Source organism: Xyrauchen texanus, chromosome 20, assembly GCF_025860055.1.
Source record: "Xyrauchen texanus isolate HMW12.3.18 chromosome 20, RBS_HiC_50CHRs, whole genome shotgun sequence".
NCBI lineage: Eukaryota > Metazoa > Chordata > Actinopteri > Cypriniformes > Catostomidae > Xyrauchen > Xyrauchen texanus.
In genome coordinates this window covers 11,737,532-11,755,089 of record NC_068295.1, presented here as the reverse complement: position 1 = coordinate 11,755,089, position 17,558 = coordinate 11,737,532, and the positions used below count along the sequence as shown (strand labels likewise).

Here is a 17,558-nt window from a genome sequence, read left to right as displayed (position 1 = left end):
AAAGGTGAAGTGTGTCATTTCTGTGCCACTAGCAGCACCAAACTGAATTGCAATCTGTTATGTTGAGTTTAACTGGGCTGGACATTACACCACTGACTCAATCAATGGCGTAAGTTTGGGGCAGAAGGATCTGTCTCAATGTATTGATCGAAGATAGTGTAAATGTTTGAAACTTGGTTGAAAGCAGTCATTCCTGCCAACAGAATAGGCAGAAACTACAAACTTTACTTTTTACATTTATACCAAAACTATTGCCATACATTAGTGTCTGTCTGGATATGTAATGTGTGAAAAGACTTTTGTTTGGCAAGACTTTTAAGTGAGATAAAACCTGAACTTTCTGTAGACTAATTTGCATTACATTATACTGTAAATTGTGTTAATTAAGATTCACACCTTGGTCCTGACTGCAACTCTGAGCCAAACTCAAGCTGATGTCATCTGGCATTTTTCCAACACCTGCACCTGTAATGAGACAGGGAGAGGTCAAGTTCACTTATTCCTTAACGTATCCTCTCTCTCTCTTACCTTTTCATCTTTATTTTCAAGACATCTCTGACTTGCTTTGTGCCCACAGTACTGCAGGTCTACTAACATATCGCTGCTGTCTGCTGAAAACCTTTGTATGCTGTCTGCCACTTTTCAAGGGACCAAAAGTAATGGGACAATTGGCTGCTCACCTGTTCCATGGCCAGGTTTTTCTTCTTCCCCCATTATCCCATTTACAAGGAGCAGATAAAAGGTCCAGAGTTCATTTCAAGTGTGCTATTTTGCATTTGGAATCTGTTGCTGTCAACTCTCAATATGAGATCCAAAGAGCTGTCACTATCAGTGAAGCAAGCCATCATTAGGCTGAAAAATCAAAACAAACCCATCAGAGAGATAGCAAAAACATTAGGTGTGGCCAAATCAACTGTTTGGAACATTCTTAAAAAGAAAGAACTCACCGGTGAGCTCAGCAACACCAAAAGACCCGGAAGACCACGGAAAACAACTGTGGTGGATGACCGAATAATTTTTTCCCTGGTGAAGAAAACACCCTTCACAACAGTTGGCCAGATCAAGAACACTCTCCAGGAGGTAGGTGTATGTGTGTCAAAGTCAACAATCAAGAGAAGCATTCACCAGAGTGAATACAGAGGGTTCACCACAAGATGTAAACCATTGGTGAGCCTCAAAACCAGGAAGGCCAGATTAGAGTTTCCCAAACAACATCTAAAAAAGCCTTCACAGTTCTGGAACAACATCCTATGGACAGATGAGACAAAGATCAACTTGTACCAGAGTGATGGGAAGAGAAGAGTATGGAGAAGGAAAGGAACTGCTCATGATCCAAAGCATACCACCTCATCAGTGAAGCATGGTGGTGGTAGTGTCATGGCGTGGGCATGTATGGCTGCCAATGGAACTGGTTCTCTTGTATTTATTGATGATGTGACTGCGGACAAAAGCAGCAGGATGAATTCTGAAATATTATCTGCTCATATTCAGCCAAATGCTTCAGAACTCATTGGACAGCGCTTCACAGTACAGATGGACAATGACCCGAAGTATACTGCGAAAGCAACCAAAGAGTTTTTTACGGGAAAGAACTGGAATGTTATGCAATGGCCAAGTCACCTGACCTGAATCCGATTGAGCATGCATTTCACTTGCTGAAGACAAAACTGAAGGGAAAACGCCCCAAGAACAAGCAGGAACTGAAGACAGTTGCAGTAGATGCCTGGCAGAGCATCACCAGGGATGAAACCCAGCGTCTGGTGATGTCTATGCGTTCCAGACTTCAGGCTGTAATTGACTGCAAAGGATTTGCAACCAAGTATTAAAAAGTGAAAGTTTGATTTATGATTGTTAATCTGTCCCATTACTTTTGGTCCCTTAAAAAGTGGGAGGCACATTCCTACACCGTTCACCTGATTTGGATGTAAATACCCTCAAATTAAAGCTGAAAGTCTGCAGTTAAAGCACATCTTGTTCGTTTCATTTCAAATCCAATGTGGTGGTGTATAGAGCCAAAAAGATTAGAATTGTGTCGATGTCCCAATATTTATGGACCTGACTGTAGTTTAAACTCTATGGTCAATTTTCAGCTGTCTAAACAACAAAGGTATTACAAAACTGAGAAACGACTATCACTTTATCCTCAGGGTATCTGCAGGTTTGAAGGAATGAAATGTAAGACTTTTTATGGCCTTAAATATTTAAAAGTAAATTTAAGAATGTAAGACTCTTTAAGGACCCACAAAACTTCTTTTATCCCAACATACACACTGCAGTGGGACAAAGACATTTGGAATGGCTCACTAGTTAGAATAGCACCAACACACCCTCCCTGTTAACACACAGTACAGCCATCAAAACTGCCTTCAAGAAATAGTTCACCCAAAATGTATCTCGAATCTCATTTGTTCTTTCATATATTTTCAAATATAGTGTGTCAAGATCAGTCAAAACAGATTAGATGTCAATGATGAATCATTTCAGTCAGAACCTAATACAAAGCTTATAAAAGCTGTATATAGTATATCATATGGAATACAGCATACAAATCAAATATGGACTACTTTAATGGTGCTTTTTTATTTGTTTAACAAAGTCTGTCTACATTAACTGTCATTGTATTGGAAAAGCAATCAATGGAAAAGATATGCAAAGTATCTTCTTTTGCATACTCAAAAGAAAGAGTGTTTTACGAGTTTAAAACAATTTGAGGGAGAGTAAATGCTGACAGGCCTCTCTGGTGCTCCGGTGGCCTGAGGGTGCTTCTGAATAATAGTGGTTAGTAGCACATGAGCTCTTCAAACTTTATACAGAGCTCCCACTTTATACAGGGGGTGCTCTGTATAAAGTGGAGATGTACCATAATTACAAATTATGTAATAATTACATAATCATACACGTTTATAAGTTTTGATGCAGCATTTTGTCCATTCACAAAATGCAGGGATTTTTGTGCTTTTTCTGGTATTCCAGAAATCTGATTGCCAATTTACAGTATTAGTCTTACATATTCAATTGAGCAGGGGTGTGCAGTTATTTTGGTACTGGGGCCACATCAGCCATTAAGTAGAACATGGAACAGAGAAGATAACATTTCTCCATAGTTGTATCTTTTAAGCCCATGCACTCAATGAATCATGCACAATTTTCTGAATTGTATTCTGATGGGACCATTCTGTGACTGCTTGAAGTTTTGCTGCTATACATTCTATCATGTGTTAGTAAAACCGAATAAAGGCTGAATCAAATTATTAATTGATTATTTTACCATACTTCAATGCAGTGGTAATTTAGTATTAATTAAAATATTCTAAAAGCTTATTTTGATGTTGACCGCAAAGTGGACCCGTTTACTTGTTTTATTCTCAAAACATAATCAACCTGTTTACATGCTCATGGGTCATGATGTGGGTCTTGTCAATGTTTGGCATCCCATTCAGCACAACTGAATAATACCGACTGCATGACACTGATAAATGTTTACTACCAGAGTAACATTCACATACAGGTGTGAGAGAATTTTACAAATAACACAAAGAATAAATATATTCCTCTATCACTTGGTTTTACTTGCATGTCCCCTCCATGCACTACTGAGCGCTAAGTTGTTGTTTGTATGTTTGTTTTTGTGGCGAGAAAGCACGTAAACTTGCATGCATGGTTGCCAGATTGCATAAATTAAGTATGACATAATCAGAAATATTTCCAATTTGTTTATGTATAAATCTCTGATTAGGGGTTTGCATATACTAGCTGGCAACCCTGAGCATATTAAAAGCTAGTGGATACGCAACAGGTCCCAAATCCAGATAAATGAAAGATCTAATAAAAAACGTACATGATAAATCGACCCGCAGGCAGTAGTTTGTCTTTGTCTGCAATTGAAGGTGCTCTAAGTTTCACTTGAGGCAGCTTAGCACCCTCGCAGAACCGGGACTGAATCCTGACATCATTTTCTTTTTTTGGGTAAACTAACCCTCTCAGTTTTATTTTATTAGGCAAAAAAAAAATGTCTCACGTTTGCTTGTAACTGGGCCTCCATGGGATATTATCTGTAAAGAGAGAGAGAGAGAGAGAGAGACATATTAGATCGATGAAACCAGCTCTGATGAGTCATGATGTCTGTAACTTCCAGTCACTGTTACTAATTTAGCACACATACACAAACACACACCTTTGTAATTAAATCACAGGACAACCAATTAGACCTCAGTTCCAGCCTGAGTTTCTGCTCAGTTACTTATAAACTGATCCAACACTGGGACAGTCAGTTTGTCAGCAGTACTATATGCCAGAAAATATCACATCAACTGCAGTGAAAGCCCAAGATTCTGCTCTTAAACTGACAGACTCTTAACCAGGAAATCTTCATTCAGCCAAAACACATAGTCAGGGGGTGTGCTCGCTGTCCTTTTCTGCATATCGCACTGCCGTTTTTGGCCGTTCTGCACAACGCGGTGGCTCATTTCACCTTATTGCGGCCCATTAGGCCCGTTTTGCGGCCAACCCACCAGCCCGCTCGGTTCTCCGGATGGCCAGTCGCCCCTGTTTGGCCCCAAAGTGCGTCTGCCCACCGGGAAAATGCCCGGTATGCCAGGTTACCAGTCCACCCCTGTATGCAAGTAGGCCCACTCAGAATCTGCACCTGCAAAAGCTCCACTGACATCAGCAGAATTTGATCGCCCATCAAGTTATGCACATTCCCTGCCTCCTTGCAAGTTTGTTTATTAAATATTTTGGCTTATTTGAAAAAAATTTCATCTACCAATAACAGCATAGTACTCTCAGCTCCATTTAACACATTTTGCCATGTTTAAATATAGAGTTGCACCGATCATGTATTGGCCAAACATTGGTATTGGCCAATAAAAGTAATTTTCTACACTATCATAGTGCCAATTGTTTAATACTATAATGTAATGATGCCTTTATGCTTCTTTAAGGTCATATTGGAGCTGACAGTAACGGCTATGACACACAATAACACACATTATCGGATCACTGGAAAACGCTCTTCATTAATGCGCTAATAACCAAGAGAGCAATCAATTCACTTCTGGGGCTGTGGACTTAATTTTGCAATATAAAGAGTGAAATATAGAGAGATATAAGAGTGTACATTTTAAGGTAACTATTGCGTCCCATGAAACAGAGTATAGGTGTGTTTATTCTTCATCATTACAGCAGTGAATTCATTTCAATGAAAATTTTAAAATATAATTACCACCACATTTCTGGCTGTGGTGGTACTGACATTGTGCAGCAAACATAACCAACATCAGTTCTATGAAAAAGTTTTATGAAAAAAATCAGGTCAAATGTACCTGTAGTTACAAAATCACTCAAAAACAAAAGAAGCACAAAGGGGGTGCACACACCCCTCACATGCATGCATATGAACATGGACACACACAAACCTGATGGTTGGAGTCAATTCCTACGTAAGAGTTCCGTGAACTGCAGTCAACTGGTGGTGTCTCCTGTCGTGCAAAATTAGACATCTCTATTCCACCTCCCGGATCCCTACACACACACACACACACACACACACGCACACGCACACGCAACACAATACACACACACACACACACACACACACACAGTTGAGGGTTAGTTACCTAGCAACACACTAACACTGGAATGGCCCATGAGGGTTCGAGGATTTAACAATGTAATTTATGATCAAACTGCACAGGAGTCACAGTAGCTCTGACGCCAGTAGAGAGATCATATCTAGTTCTCTCTATCAAATGTCTGCCACTCATTTACCAGAGATCACATTGCCCCACTTTTAGAAATTACTAAATTTGGAAGATAATAATTATATTTTAAAGAGGTTTATTCTGATTAGCCCCAGTGCAAAGGGGGAAAACATTATTGCTGGATGCATAGAACAAACATTCAAATGGTGAATGGTAATCCTGTGGCATGTGCTCATCAGTGCTCACTTAATATTCATAACTGTTGCAACACAGATTTTGGAATAATTATTAAACTTTATACTTACAAATAATAGACTGACTGAAGTTTTATGAAGTTTAGTTTAAAAGCTTTCAAATGGTATCTCATACGAATGCATCTGCTGCAAGTGCAACTAGGTACTTCAAGTCAAGTCAAGTCAAGTGGTTTTTATTGTCGTTTCAACCATATACAGTTAGTACAGTACACAGCAAAACGAGACAATGTTCCTCCAGGACCATGGTGCTACATAAAAACAACAAAGGACCAACACAGGACCACATGAGACAACACAACAAAATAAAATACCTATATAAAAAAACCTACATATACCTATATAAAGTGCACGTGCAAACATGTGCAAAAAGTACAGGACAGTACAACAAATTACTGACAATGAACAGGACAATAGACAGTGCAGCGCCGACCAGTACTCAGTAGTGCAAAAAGATGACAGTTTCTAAAATGTAAACATAACATACTATGAGATAATATTCTATGCACATAGCAGTTATTGAGGTAGCAGACAGTTATAAAGTGACAGTAATTAAAGTGCAACTCAGGACACGTGTGTGTCAAACCAGTCTCTGAGTACTGAGGAGTCTGATGGCTTGGGGAAGAAGCTGTTACACAGTCTGGCCGTGAGGGCCCGAATGCTTCGGTACCTCTTGCCAGACGGGAGGAGGGTAAAGAGTTTGTGTGAGGGGTGTGTGGGGTTGTCCACAATGCTGGTTGCTTCTATGGATACAGTGTTTTTTGTAAATGTCTTTGATGGAGGGAAGAGAGACCCCAATGATCTTCTCAGCTGTCCTCACTATCCTCTGCAGGGCTTTGCGGTCCGAAACGGTGCAAGTCCCAAACCAGGCAGTGATGCAGCTGCTCAGGATGCTCTCAATAGTCCCTCTATAGAATGTAGTGAGGATGGGGTTGGGAGATGTGCTTTCCTCAGCCTTCGAAGAAAGTAGAGACACTGCTGGGCTTTCTTGGTGATAGAGCTGGTGTTGAGGGACCAGGTGAGGTTCTCCGCCAAGTGAACACCAAGGAATTTGGTGCTTTTGACGATCTCCACAGAGGAGCCGTCGATGTTCAGCGGAGTGTGTTCACCTTGTGCTCTCCTAAAGTCAACAACCATCTCTTTTGTTTTGTCGACATTCAGGGACAGGTTGTTGGCTCTACACCAGTTCGTCAGCCGCTGCACCTCCTCTCTGTATGCTGACTCGTCGTTCTTGCTGATGAGACCCACCACGGTGGTGTCATCGGCGAACTTGATGATGTGATTCGAGCTGTGCATTGCTGCACAGTCGTGAGTCAGCAGAGTGAACAGCAGTGGACTGAGCACACAGCCCTGGGGGGCCCCAGTGCTCAGTGTGGTGGTGGTGGAGATGCTGTTCCCGATCCGGACTGACTGCAGTCTCCCAGTCAGGAAGTCCAGGATCCAGTTGCAGAGGGAGGTGTCCAGGCCCAGCAGGTTCAGCTTTCCAATCAGGTGCTGGGGAATGATTGTGTTGAATGCTGAGCTGAAATCTATGAACAGCATTCGAACGTATGAGTCCTTATTGTCTAGGTGGGTGAGGGCCAGATGGAGGGTTGTGGTGATGGCATCGTCCGTTGAACGGTTTGAACGATACGCAAACTGCAGTGGGTCTAGTGAGGGGGGCAGCTGGGTCTTAATCTGCCTCATGACGAGCCTCTCGAAGCACTTCATGATGATGGGTGTAAGTGCGACGGGACGGTAGTCATTGAGGCAGGACACTGAAGACTTCTTTGGCATGGGGATGGTGGTGGCCTTGAAGCACGTTGGAACGACGGCGCTGCTCAGAGAGATGTTGAAGATGTCGGTAAGAACATCTGCTAGCTGGTCTGCACATCCTCTGAGCACTCTGCCAGGAATGTTGTCTGGTCCAGCAGCCTTCAGTGGGTTGACTCTACGTAGAGTTTTCCTCACATCTGCCGTGGTAAGACAGAGCACCTGGTCGTTGGGAGGAGGGGTGGACTTCCTCGCCATCACGTCGTTCTGCACTTCAAACCGAGCGTAGAAGTCGTTCAGCGCATCTGGAAGGGAGGCATCTTTGTCACAGGCAACTGATGTTGTCCTGTAGTTGGTGATGGCCTGGATGCCCTGCCACATGCGCCGCGTGTCACCGCTGTCCTGGAAGTGACTGTGGATTCTCTGGGCGTGTCGCGCTTTGCCTCTCTGATTGCCCGTGACAGTTTGGCCCTAGCTGTTCTTAGGGCTGCCTTATCGCCTGCACTGAAGGCGAGTCTCGGGACCTCAGCAGCGTCGCACCTCCGCAGTCATCCACGGCTTCTGGTTGGAGCGTGTGGTGATGGTCTTGAGAAAGTGACATCATCAATGCACTTGCTGATGTAGCTGGTCACTGATGCTGTGTATTCCTCCAAGTTGGTAGAATCACCATATGTTGCAGCCTCCTGAACATGTGCCAGTCAGTACACTCAAAACAGTCCTGAAGAGCAGAGATGGCTCCTGCTGGCCAGGTTTTCACCTGCTTCTGAAGCGGTTTTGTGCGTCTGACGAGCGGTCTGTATGCTGGAATTAACATAACAGAGATGTGGTCTGAGTAGCCGAGGTGGGGGCGGGCTCCGCCCGTGCAGCGCCTGGGATGTTTGTGTAAACAAGATCAAGCCGTTCAGCCTCTCGTTGCAAAGTCCACATACTGATGGAATTTAGGGAGCACTGTCTTGAGATTTGCATGGTTGAAATCTCCGGCGACAATAAACAGTCCGTCGGGGTGAGCGTTCTGCAGTTCAGCTCATAGCCCCATACAGTTCACAGAGCGCTTCCTTAGCGTTAGTGCTGGGGGAATGTAAACTCGGTTATGCAAACAGTGGTGAATTCCGTGGTAGATAAAAAGGTCTGCATCTAACAGTCACAAGCTCCAACAGCAATGAACAGTAACTAGAGACTAGCATAGAGTTCTTGCACCATTCGTGTTGATGTAAACACACAAGCCACCACCGCGAGTCTTACCGCAGAGAGCTGTATTTCTGTCGGCACGAAACGAGGCGAGCCCGTCTAGCTGAATGGCGACATCCGAACTCTGTCGCTGAGCCACGTCTCCGTGAAAACAAAGACGCAGCAGTCTCTAAACTCACGCTACGTAGCCTGCTGGAGTCGGATATAGTCCAGTTTATTGTCCAGGAAGCAAACATTTGAGAGCAGGATAGACGGGAGAGCCGGCCGGCTAGGGTTTGTTTTAGCCTAGCATGGACCCCCGCTCTCTTTCCGCGCTTCGCTTTCACGACACCGCTACGACGTCCTCTCCCCGGCATCAGGCGACGCCGAGGGCTGGAGGCCTGGTCTCCGCGAGCAAGCCGAGTACGCGTAGCGCCTCCTGCAGGTCATCATGCAGCTTGGTTTTTGCATGAGTCTTATATTTCAGTAGTGTCTGGCGATGGTAGACACGAACACCGGTTGCTCCGATGTCCATGTGTTGCAAAAGTCGGGCTTTTTTAACAAAAATAGCACCATTGTGGATCCGGAGTGGCCGCTGCGTGCTACCGCGCCGCCATCTTGGATCAAAAAAAAATAAAAAATAAAAATCATGTCACAGTTGTGAAGAGAAATTGTATTTAATTAAGTACTTCCTTCTACTTGTATCTTATTTACATTCTTAGGTTAATTGCTTGGCTGGTCACATTACATTACAAATCTCAGAGCAGAAGTATGACATCATAGGAAGTTACATCATAAAACAAAGGTATCCATAGTATCATTCATGAGATACAGTACATGCGGTTGTCTGGAAGAATTAGTAGCACATGAGCTCTTCAGCTTAGGGCATTCGAGCAGAAATAGCAAATATTTTCCTTATTAGTACTGTCTTACGTACAGACCCAGACAAACAGGAATGTCCCTCCAGCTATGTAAGTGTGTGCTCATGCCACAGTTTCTCCTTTTTAAGAGCCTCTCAATTTCTCTCTCAAACACACACAGGAATGTAAGAACAGAAAACATGTTCTCTTACGAGAGGTTCTCTCGTATTGCGTAAGCTAGCTTACACTACGGGAAAGATTCATCTTTTCTGAGATATTGAAGCCAAAATATTATCCTTAATTTTGTATCCATTGTCAACGCAGTGCGGCAGCTGCAGACCTTGAGCGGGCTAGCTAGCGAGCTCATTGGTTGCTCTGCGGCAACTGCTGCAGCCTATAGACGAGCTTGGGTGAACTCGCATCCAATGAGAGGCGTCCGCGCGCTCACTGCATCAAAGCCCGCCAAAAAGGGCGTGACTAGAGTGCATATAAGCGTAGTTCGTAGGCTGGAACCCTGATTTTCATCTCTTCAGCGAAGCTCTTCGCATCACTGAACCGGAAGCCGCCGCCGTTCGAGGGGCATCAAGCAAGCGTGGACAGCGCCGAAGAAGCCGGCTGTCTTCGCCACCTTCAGCCGTCCTGCGAGCTACGCCATCCGGCGACGTATCCTTTTTAAAAGCAAGCTAGCTCTTAAAGAACTTCACAAAAGAGTACGAGCGTCTTTTTTAAGATGCCTCGCTTGCGCCTCATGCCCCGCTCCTCTCAGCACCGGAGACCGCCACATCATCTGCACTCTCTGCCTGGGACTGGGGCATGTAGAGCTCGCCCTCGCCAGGCGGATGCGATCTCTGCGAGGAGCTGCCGATGTCGACCCTGCGGGCTCGACTCGAGCGCCAGGACCGAGCCGCCAGCGCCTTCCGCTCAGCCGCGCAGAGAAAAACGCCGCCTCAAAGGCTGCCGGAAACAGTGGTAGAAGCGATTGCCTCGCCGGAGCCCATCCCTCGAGCATCGCCTTCACCCTCCCCGCCCACCCGGACGCCGCAGTTGCCACCGAGCGGCTGCTCTGCTGCCATCTCGGACGAAGAAGCGGAGGATAAGGGCTGTTCCATCATGGCTTCGGACAGCGAGGAGTGGTCAGGCTCACACGCCTCCTCCTCGGCCCAGGAATCCAGCAGGACCCGCGCCGAGTCGACGGGGAACTAACACGCTCCTCACACAGGCCGCCGACCGCCTCGGCTCGAGTGGTCACCGCCCTTGAGCAGGCACCCAACAGACTTGACGGCTGCTTTCACAGAGCCGCCGCCAGCAGCACCTGCTACCCGGCCGCTCCCTTCCTGCCGGAACTCCACGCCAAGCTTTCCAAATCATGGAACGCGCTTTCTCGGCCAGGGTCCGATCCCACGCCTTCACCTCTCTTGCTTCGGTGGACGGCGCCACTGAGAAGGGCTACGCTTCCATCCCTCCGGTCGAGAATGCGGTAGCAGCACACCTTTGCCCGCCCCCGCGAGATGCCGGTCTAAACCAGTGCTCCCGCCTAAGGCCTGCAGAACAACTTCCGCCTGTGTTGGCCGTGCCTATTCCGCCGCCGCCAAGCTGCATCTGCTCTGCACTCTATGGCCGCCCTACAGATCCTCCAAGCGGACCTTCTGTGGGAGTGGGATGAGGAAAGCAGGCATCCAGAGGCGGTTGCAGACATACGGAGTGCTACGGACCTCGCCTCCGCTACCAAAGCTGCAGCCCAAACTATAGGGAAGTGCATGGCCGCGCTGACTGACCGAGAGACATCTGTAGCTAACGCTAGCCGACATGGGAGAAGCAGAGCGCTCTACGTTCCTCAACGCACCGCTCTCTCCATCCGGTCTCTTCGGCTCCGCGGTGAGTGGTATCATTGACCGGTTTTCAGAGGTCCAAAAAGCCACACAAGCCATGAATCTCTTTCTGCCTCGTCGCGCTCAGACAGCCGCCGCAGACCGCCTCCCCCCCGCGGGCCTCGGACTAGAATTGCGCTGAAACCTGAACAACCGAAGTCCTCCTAGCTTTGTTGACAAAACGACGGATCAGTCCCGCTGCGGCCAGACCACCGTCAAAGCTTCGCCCCCTGTCAGTCCCCTTCCTTCAGGCTACTACAGTGGTAGATTCAGCAGCCAACAAGCCGGTGTTAACGCCGCTTGCTCAGCGCTCAAACGCCGCTTTCACGGCGACCCAAATAAATCTGGTAAAGAGCAAGCATGCCATGTGTAGAAAATGTGCCCACAACCCAGTGTTCACCTCTACACACAAGCATTACACATCCCGTGTCCATACCAGAGAGCAAACATGTCTTATGTGTAGAAAATGTGCCCACAATCCAGTGTTCACCCCTACACACAAGCATTACACATCCCGTGGGCCCTATCACGGCACACTCACATAAAGCGTTACTGAACCGCTCGAGTGTTAGGGTTAATAAACGCACCCACCGAATCCGTGCGCGCGCCCATTCTCTGGCCGCTCTGTCACACGACCAGCCTTATGTGTAGAAAATGTGCCCACAATCCAGTGTTCACCTCTACACACAAGCATTACACGCTCCGTGTCCCCATCAGAGCACACTCAAAAGCGGTTACGAACCACTCGAGTGTTAGAGTCAATAAATGCGCCACGAATACGCGCGCGCGCTCATTCTCTGCCCGCTTCTGTCACACGGCCAGCAAACACTTCTCTGTATGTAAGTCCCGTGCCCGTGACTATGCTTGCGTATCACTTAACAGACGTGACTCTTTCCCCATTCACCTCAATCGGAAGTCACTCACAGAACAGCCTGTCCATGCTGTCTGCGAGCAGTCCAGCATAAGCACAGTAAGCGCTCACACATTCTGTTCAGCTGCTGTGTGCGCAATCAGAGCGATTTGGCCACTCACCCTCTAACATTACGCTTCAAAGCGTGGGAAGATATTCCAGGGATATCCGAATGGGTGTTAAGCACAATAAAACAGGGCTATTTGCTACAGTTCGATCGCCGCCCTCCTCGCCTCAGAGCTGCTCGAACTACTGTGAACACGGAAGCAGCGTGCATGCTTCGCTCAGAAATAGCAAACCTTCTGTGCAAAAGGGCCATAGAGAGAGTGCCGCCTCCCTGAGCGAAGTTGGGGTTTTACAGCCGTTATTTTCTTGTCCCCAAGAAAGACGGCGGCCTCAGACCAATATTAGATCTCAGGGTTTTGAACAAAGCGCTTGCAAAAAGACCGCTCAAAATGCTTACAACCAGCAAACTCCTCGCGCATGTGCGCCAGGGGACTGGTTTATTTCTCTCGATCTGAAAGATGCATACTTTCAGATTCAGATAAATCCCCGCCACAGGCCATTCTTGAGATTCGCCTCGACGGCCAGGTTTATCAATACACCGCCCTTCCGCTCGGCCTGTCCTTAGCACCCCATACTTTCACGAAGTGCATGGATCGCTGGCGCCGCACTCCCTGCGGAGTCAGGGTTTGCGAATTCTGAACTATTTGGACGATTGGCTGATTTTGGCACAATCACATACGGAGCTTCTGTCTCACAGGACAGTTCTCCTCAGTCATCTGAACAGTTTGGGCCTTGCAGTCAATTGGACCAAGAGCTCACTACAGCCCAGTCAGACAATTTCCTTCCTTGGAATAGAACTAGACTCAGTGGCAATGACGGCTCGCTTATCTACACAGCGCGTGTGCAGCGACTAGTCAGCGTCATTTCAGATGAACAGCCTCACACCTCTGAAGAAGTTTCAGAGAGTGCTAGGCTACATGGCCTCAGCCGCAGCAGTACTTCAACTGGGTTTACTGCGCATGCTCGCTTCAGCATTGGCTAAACACCCGCGTCTCGCCGGGCTTGGGCCACAGGCCGCCAGCCAATCAGAGTGACTCAGACCTGTATTTCAGCTCTGCAGCCCTGGACAGTGGCCGAGTGGTATCAGCGGGAGTGATGATGGGAGCTGTATCTCGCCGAAAAGTCATCTCGACAGACGCGCCCAACACGGGTTGGGGCGCGTCCGCGAGGGCTCTCCGGTTTTTGGCCTATGGTCAGTTCAGGAAAAGCTCCTTCACATAAATTGTCTGGAAATGATAGCGGTCGAGTACGCCGCGGCGCTTCCTCCCGATCATTCAGGGTCACCACGCCCTGGTCCGCTCGGACAACAGGTCTGTGGTATCCTATCTAAACCGCCAGGGCGGTGTCAGATCCAGGAACCTCTTCCATCTGATGAAACGCATACTGAGTTGGTCCCAGCGCCACCTGCGCCGCTGAGGGCGACGCGACGTGCCAGGCCACCTGAACGACGGCCCAGACAGACTGTCCAGAGACAATATTCCCCAGGGAATGGTCCCTGCACGCCAAACAGTCCAGACGCTATGGCGCATATTCGGCAGAGCAGAGATAGACCTCTTTGCGCCAGAAGAGAACTCTCACTGCCCAATATTTTTCTCGAAGCGAGGACGCGCTGGCCCAGGACTGGCCCAACCGCCCGCTTTACGCCTTCCCTCCCGCCTCGCTATTGCCACAGGTAATGCAGAGGATCAGGGAAACGCCACTCGGTGCTCCTCATAGCCCCGCTGGGAGAATCAAACATGGTTCCCGGAGCTTACGCAGCTGTCACTGACAGCCGCGGGCCCATCCCAGTGAGAGCAGATCTCCTCTCGCAAGCTCGCGGAACGATCTGGCATCCCCACCCAGAGCGCTGGGCGCTACACGCTGGGTGATCAACGACTACCCGCCGCTTTGCCAGAAGGAGTAATAAACACCATCATACACGCTAGAGCCCCTCCACGAGAAGACTCTATGCGTCAAAATGGTCTGTGTTTTCAAAATGGTGCACCGACAGAGACCTGGACCCACGGACATGTGGGGTGTCGCCGCTGCTCGTGTTTTTACAAGAGCTGCTGGATAAGGGCAGATCCCCATCCACGCCAAAGTGTACGCGGCGGCCGCCGCGGCGCTCGCTGAACCCCTGCACGGCCAGTCACAGGGTAAAAACGAGCTGGTCATCCGCTTCCTCAGGGGAGCTAGAAGGATGAACCCTCCGCGCTCCCATCGGTTCCTATCTGGGACCTTTCTATAGTTCTCGAGCTATGAAAGCCCCCTTTCGAACCGCTTCAATCCGTGGATGTGAAACACCTCTCACTTAAAACCGTTTTTCTAACTGCCCTATCATCAGTTAAACGGGTGGGAGACCTTCACGTGCTATCTGTCAGCACTGCGTGTCTTGAGTTTGGACCAAGTGACTCCAAGGTCATTTTAAAGCCTAGACACGGCTACGTCCCCAAGGTGGTCGGTACTCCTTTCAGAGCACAGATCATTTCCTTGTCGGCGCTACCAGCATCTGATAGCGAACACGACGCCAATCTCCTTTGCCCAGTCAGAGCACTGAGATTGTATACTGCGCGCTCCGCGATCTTTCAGAAGCTCCGAGCAGCTTTGCTTCGCTCGAGGGCGCACCAAAGGTCTCGCCGCCGAAACAGACACTGTCCAGATGGATAGTGGACGCTATTGCTGCCGCGTATGCGTCAAAAGACCTACCATGCCCGCTAGGCATTAAGGCTCACTCCACTAGAGGCATGGCCTCCTCGTGGGCATGGTCCAGCGGGATTTCCATTCACGACATATGTGTGGCAGCGGGCTGGGCTTCACCTCCACCTTTGTCAGATTTTACAATCTGGAAGTACCCGCTCTGCAGGCTAAACTGCTAGCGGTTTAACACGCTACAGCTCCCCTGGTGAGCTGCATTAATGGGACACAGTCCACACAGACCGGCACCGCTGCTCTGTCTATGTGCTTATGTACTACACACACACTGGCCCGCACTCTTGCCGGCCAAATATTAATTCCCCACTCACAAGGGCTCCCCGGTCCCCTTAATTCCCTGGGGCTCATGCAGTGGATGCTTGGCACGACGGCGCTGACAAAGGGTTCCCGTGAAGCGTAAGCTAGCTTACGCAATACGAGATAACCTCTCGTAAGAGAACGTAATCGGTTACTAACGTAACCTCGGTCTCTCTAGATGAGGGAATGAGTATTAGCGTAACCGGCCGTGCTCGCGCCACGCAGCGATTTTTCGCTTCATTCAATGAAAACCAGGGTTCCAGCCTACGAACTACGCTTATATGCACTCTAGTCACGCCCTTTTGGCGGGCTTTGATGCAGTGAGCGCTGGACGCCTCTCATTGGATGCGAGTTCGCCCAAGCTCGTCTATAGGCTGCAGCAGTTGCCGCAGAGCAACCAATGAGCTCGCTAGCTAGCCCGCTCAAGGTCTGCAGCTGCCGCACTGCGTTGACAATGGATACAAAATTAAGGATAATTTTTTGGCTTCAATATCTCACAAAAGATGAATCTTTCCTGTAGCGTAAGCTAGCTTACGCAATACTCGTTCCCTCATCTAGAGAGAACCGAGGTTACGTTAGTAACCGATTCGTTTTCTTGTGTAATGATGTCTGTAGAAACGGTTACCTAAAATGCTTGATTCATGATTTGAGTAACTGTGTTTGGTGTGTTCTGACTCTGTCAGCAATGCTTGCTCTCGTAGAAAATGTGCAACCTCAAGCAATCTTTTCACCTCTGATAGTTTGCAGACCCTTTCTGTCTCCTCTGAGCTTATGAACAAGGGCACCAGCTGTGTGTGTGCTGGTGTTTAAGGTTCTATTCTTGTTCTCCTGATTAACTCACCCCTTTCCCTCCTCCCTTCTCATGTCTCTCAGTGGGTGATGAATGGATCCAGTATGACACCAGATTAGCTCTCAGAAGCATCTCTACTGCTGAGCTCCAGCACTAGTCCTTTTCAAAAATTTCCTGAGCAGAATTAAAAATTTCCTTAATGCAATCTAAACCTTTCCTGAGTGAAATCAGAACCATTCTTGAGCTGCCAAAAATGTACAGAGCTGAATATTCATTTTCCTAAACTGAACCAGAAAAATCCTGAGATGAATAAGAACCTTTCTGAGAAGAATCAGAGCCTTTCCTGAGTTGAATCAGAACATTTACAGAGATGAATCAGAACCTTCCTAGATCAGTACCTTCCTGAGTTAAATCAGAACCTTCCTGAGCTGATGAAACTCCTGAGTGAATCTGAAACTCTGAATGAATCGAACCTTCCTGATGAATCAGACCTTCGACGAATCAGAACCTTGAAATCTGAACTTCATGAGACGATCGAACCTTCTGTGAGTCAGAACCTTCCTGAGCTGAATCAACCCTGAGTTAACTCCCTAAGCTGAAGCTCCAATGAATCTGAAACTTCATGAAATGAATCAGAACCTTCCTGCGATGAATCAGAACCTTCCTGAGCTGAATCAGAAACTCCTTGAAATTAATCTGAAACTTCATGAGATGAATCAGAACCTTCCTGCGATGAATCAGAAGCTTTCCAGAGCTGAATCAGAATCTTTCCTGAGCTGAATCGGAACCTTTCCTGAGTTAAATCAGAACCTTTCCTGAGCTGATTAGAAACTTCCTGAGAAGTATCAGACTCATTTAGTTTCAGTAGTTCTGAATTTGGTGTAGTATCTTATGGATTAGCCATATTCGATTCTTACCCAGGCCCGTTTGAGTCCTCCTGCAGGGTGCTGGTACCCTCGTGCTGGTGCTCCACCCCTTGGCCCCGCCCCTCGCTCCCTTTTGCCCGCAGCTCCACCACCTCCCCTTCATCCAGAGTGGTGTGCAGGCGATAATTTACTGCCTTCAGTAGCACAAACATACCTGCTGTCACCCCACAGTAGATGCCTACAATCACCATGGTAGGGGGCAATGCCTAAAGAGAAAGTGAGAAAAATGTTTTTAACGGAGCAGAAAGCAAAAAAGTTGTTCTATTAGATCTACATAT

At 47.7% G+C, this 17,558-nt stretch overlaps 1 protein-coding gene across 2 annotated transcripts in view; it reads right to left on the bottom strand.

Annotated features, from left to right (window-relative positions):
- The window catches only part of LOC127660735 (pecanex-like protein 1), a 66,181-nt gene that overhangs the window by 46,017 nt on the left and 2,606 nt on the right, over window positions 1-17,558 (bottom strand). For both annotated transcript variants that reach the window (XM_052151124.1, XM_052151125.1), the window contains exons 2-5: window positions 17,272-17,486; window positions 5,418-5,523; window positions 4,019-4,052; window positions 397-465 (exon numbers count right to left, since the gene is read on the bottom strand). In XM_052151124.1, coding sequence (XP_052007084.1) covers window positions 397-465; window positions 4,019-4,052; window positions 5,418-5,523; window positions 17,272-17,486 — 424 coding nt within the window. The remainder of the gene's footprint in view (window positions 1-396; window positions 466-4,018; window positions 4,053-5,417; window positions 5,524-17,271; window positions 17,487-17,558) is intronic.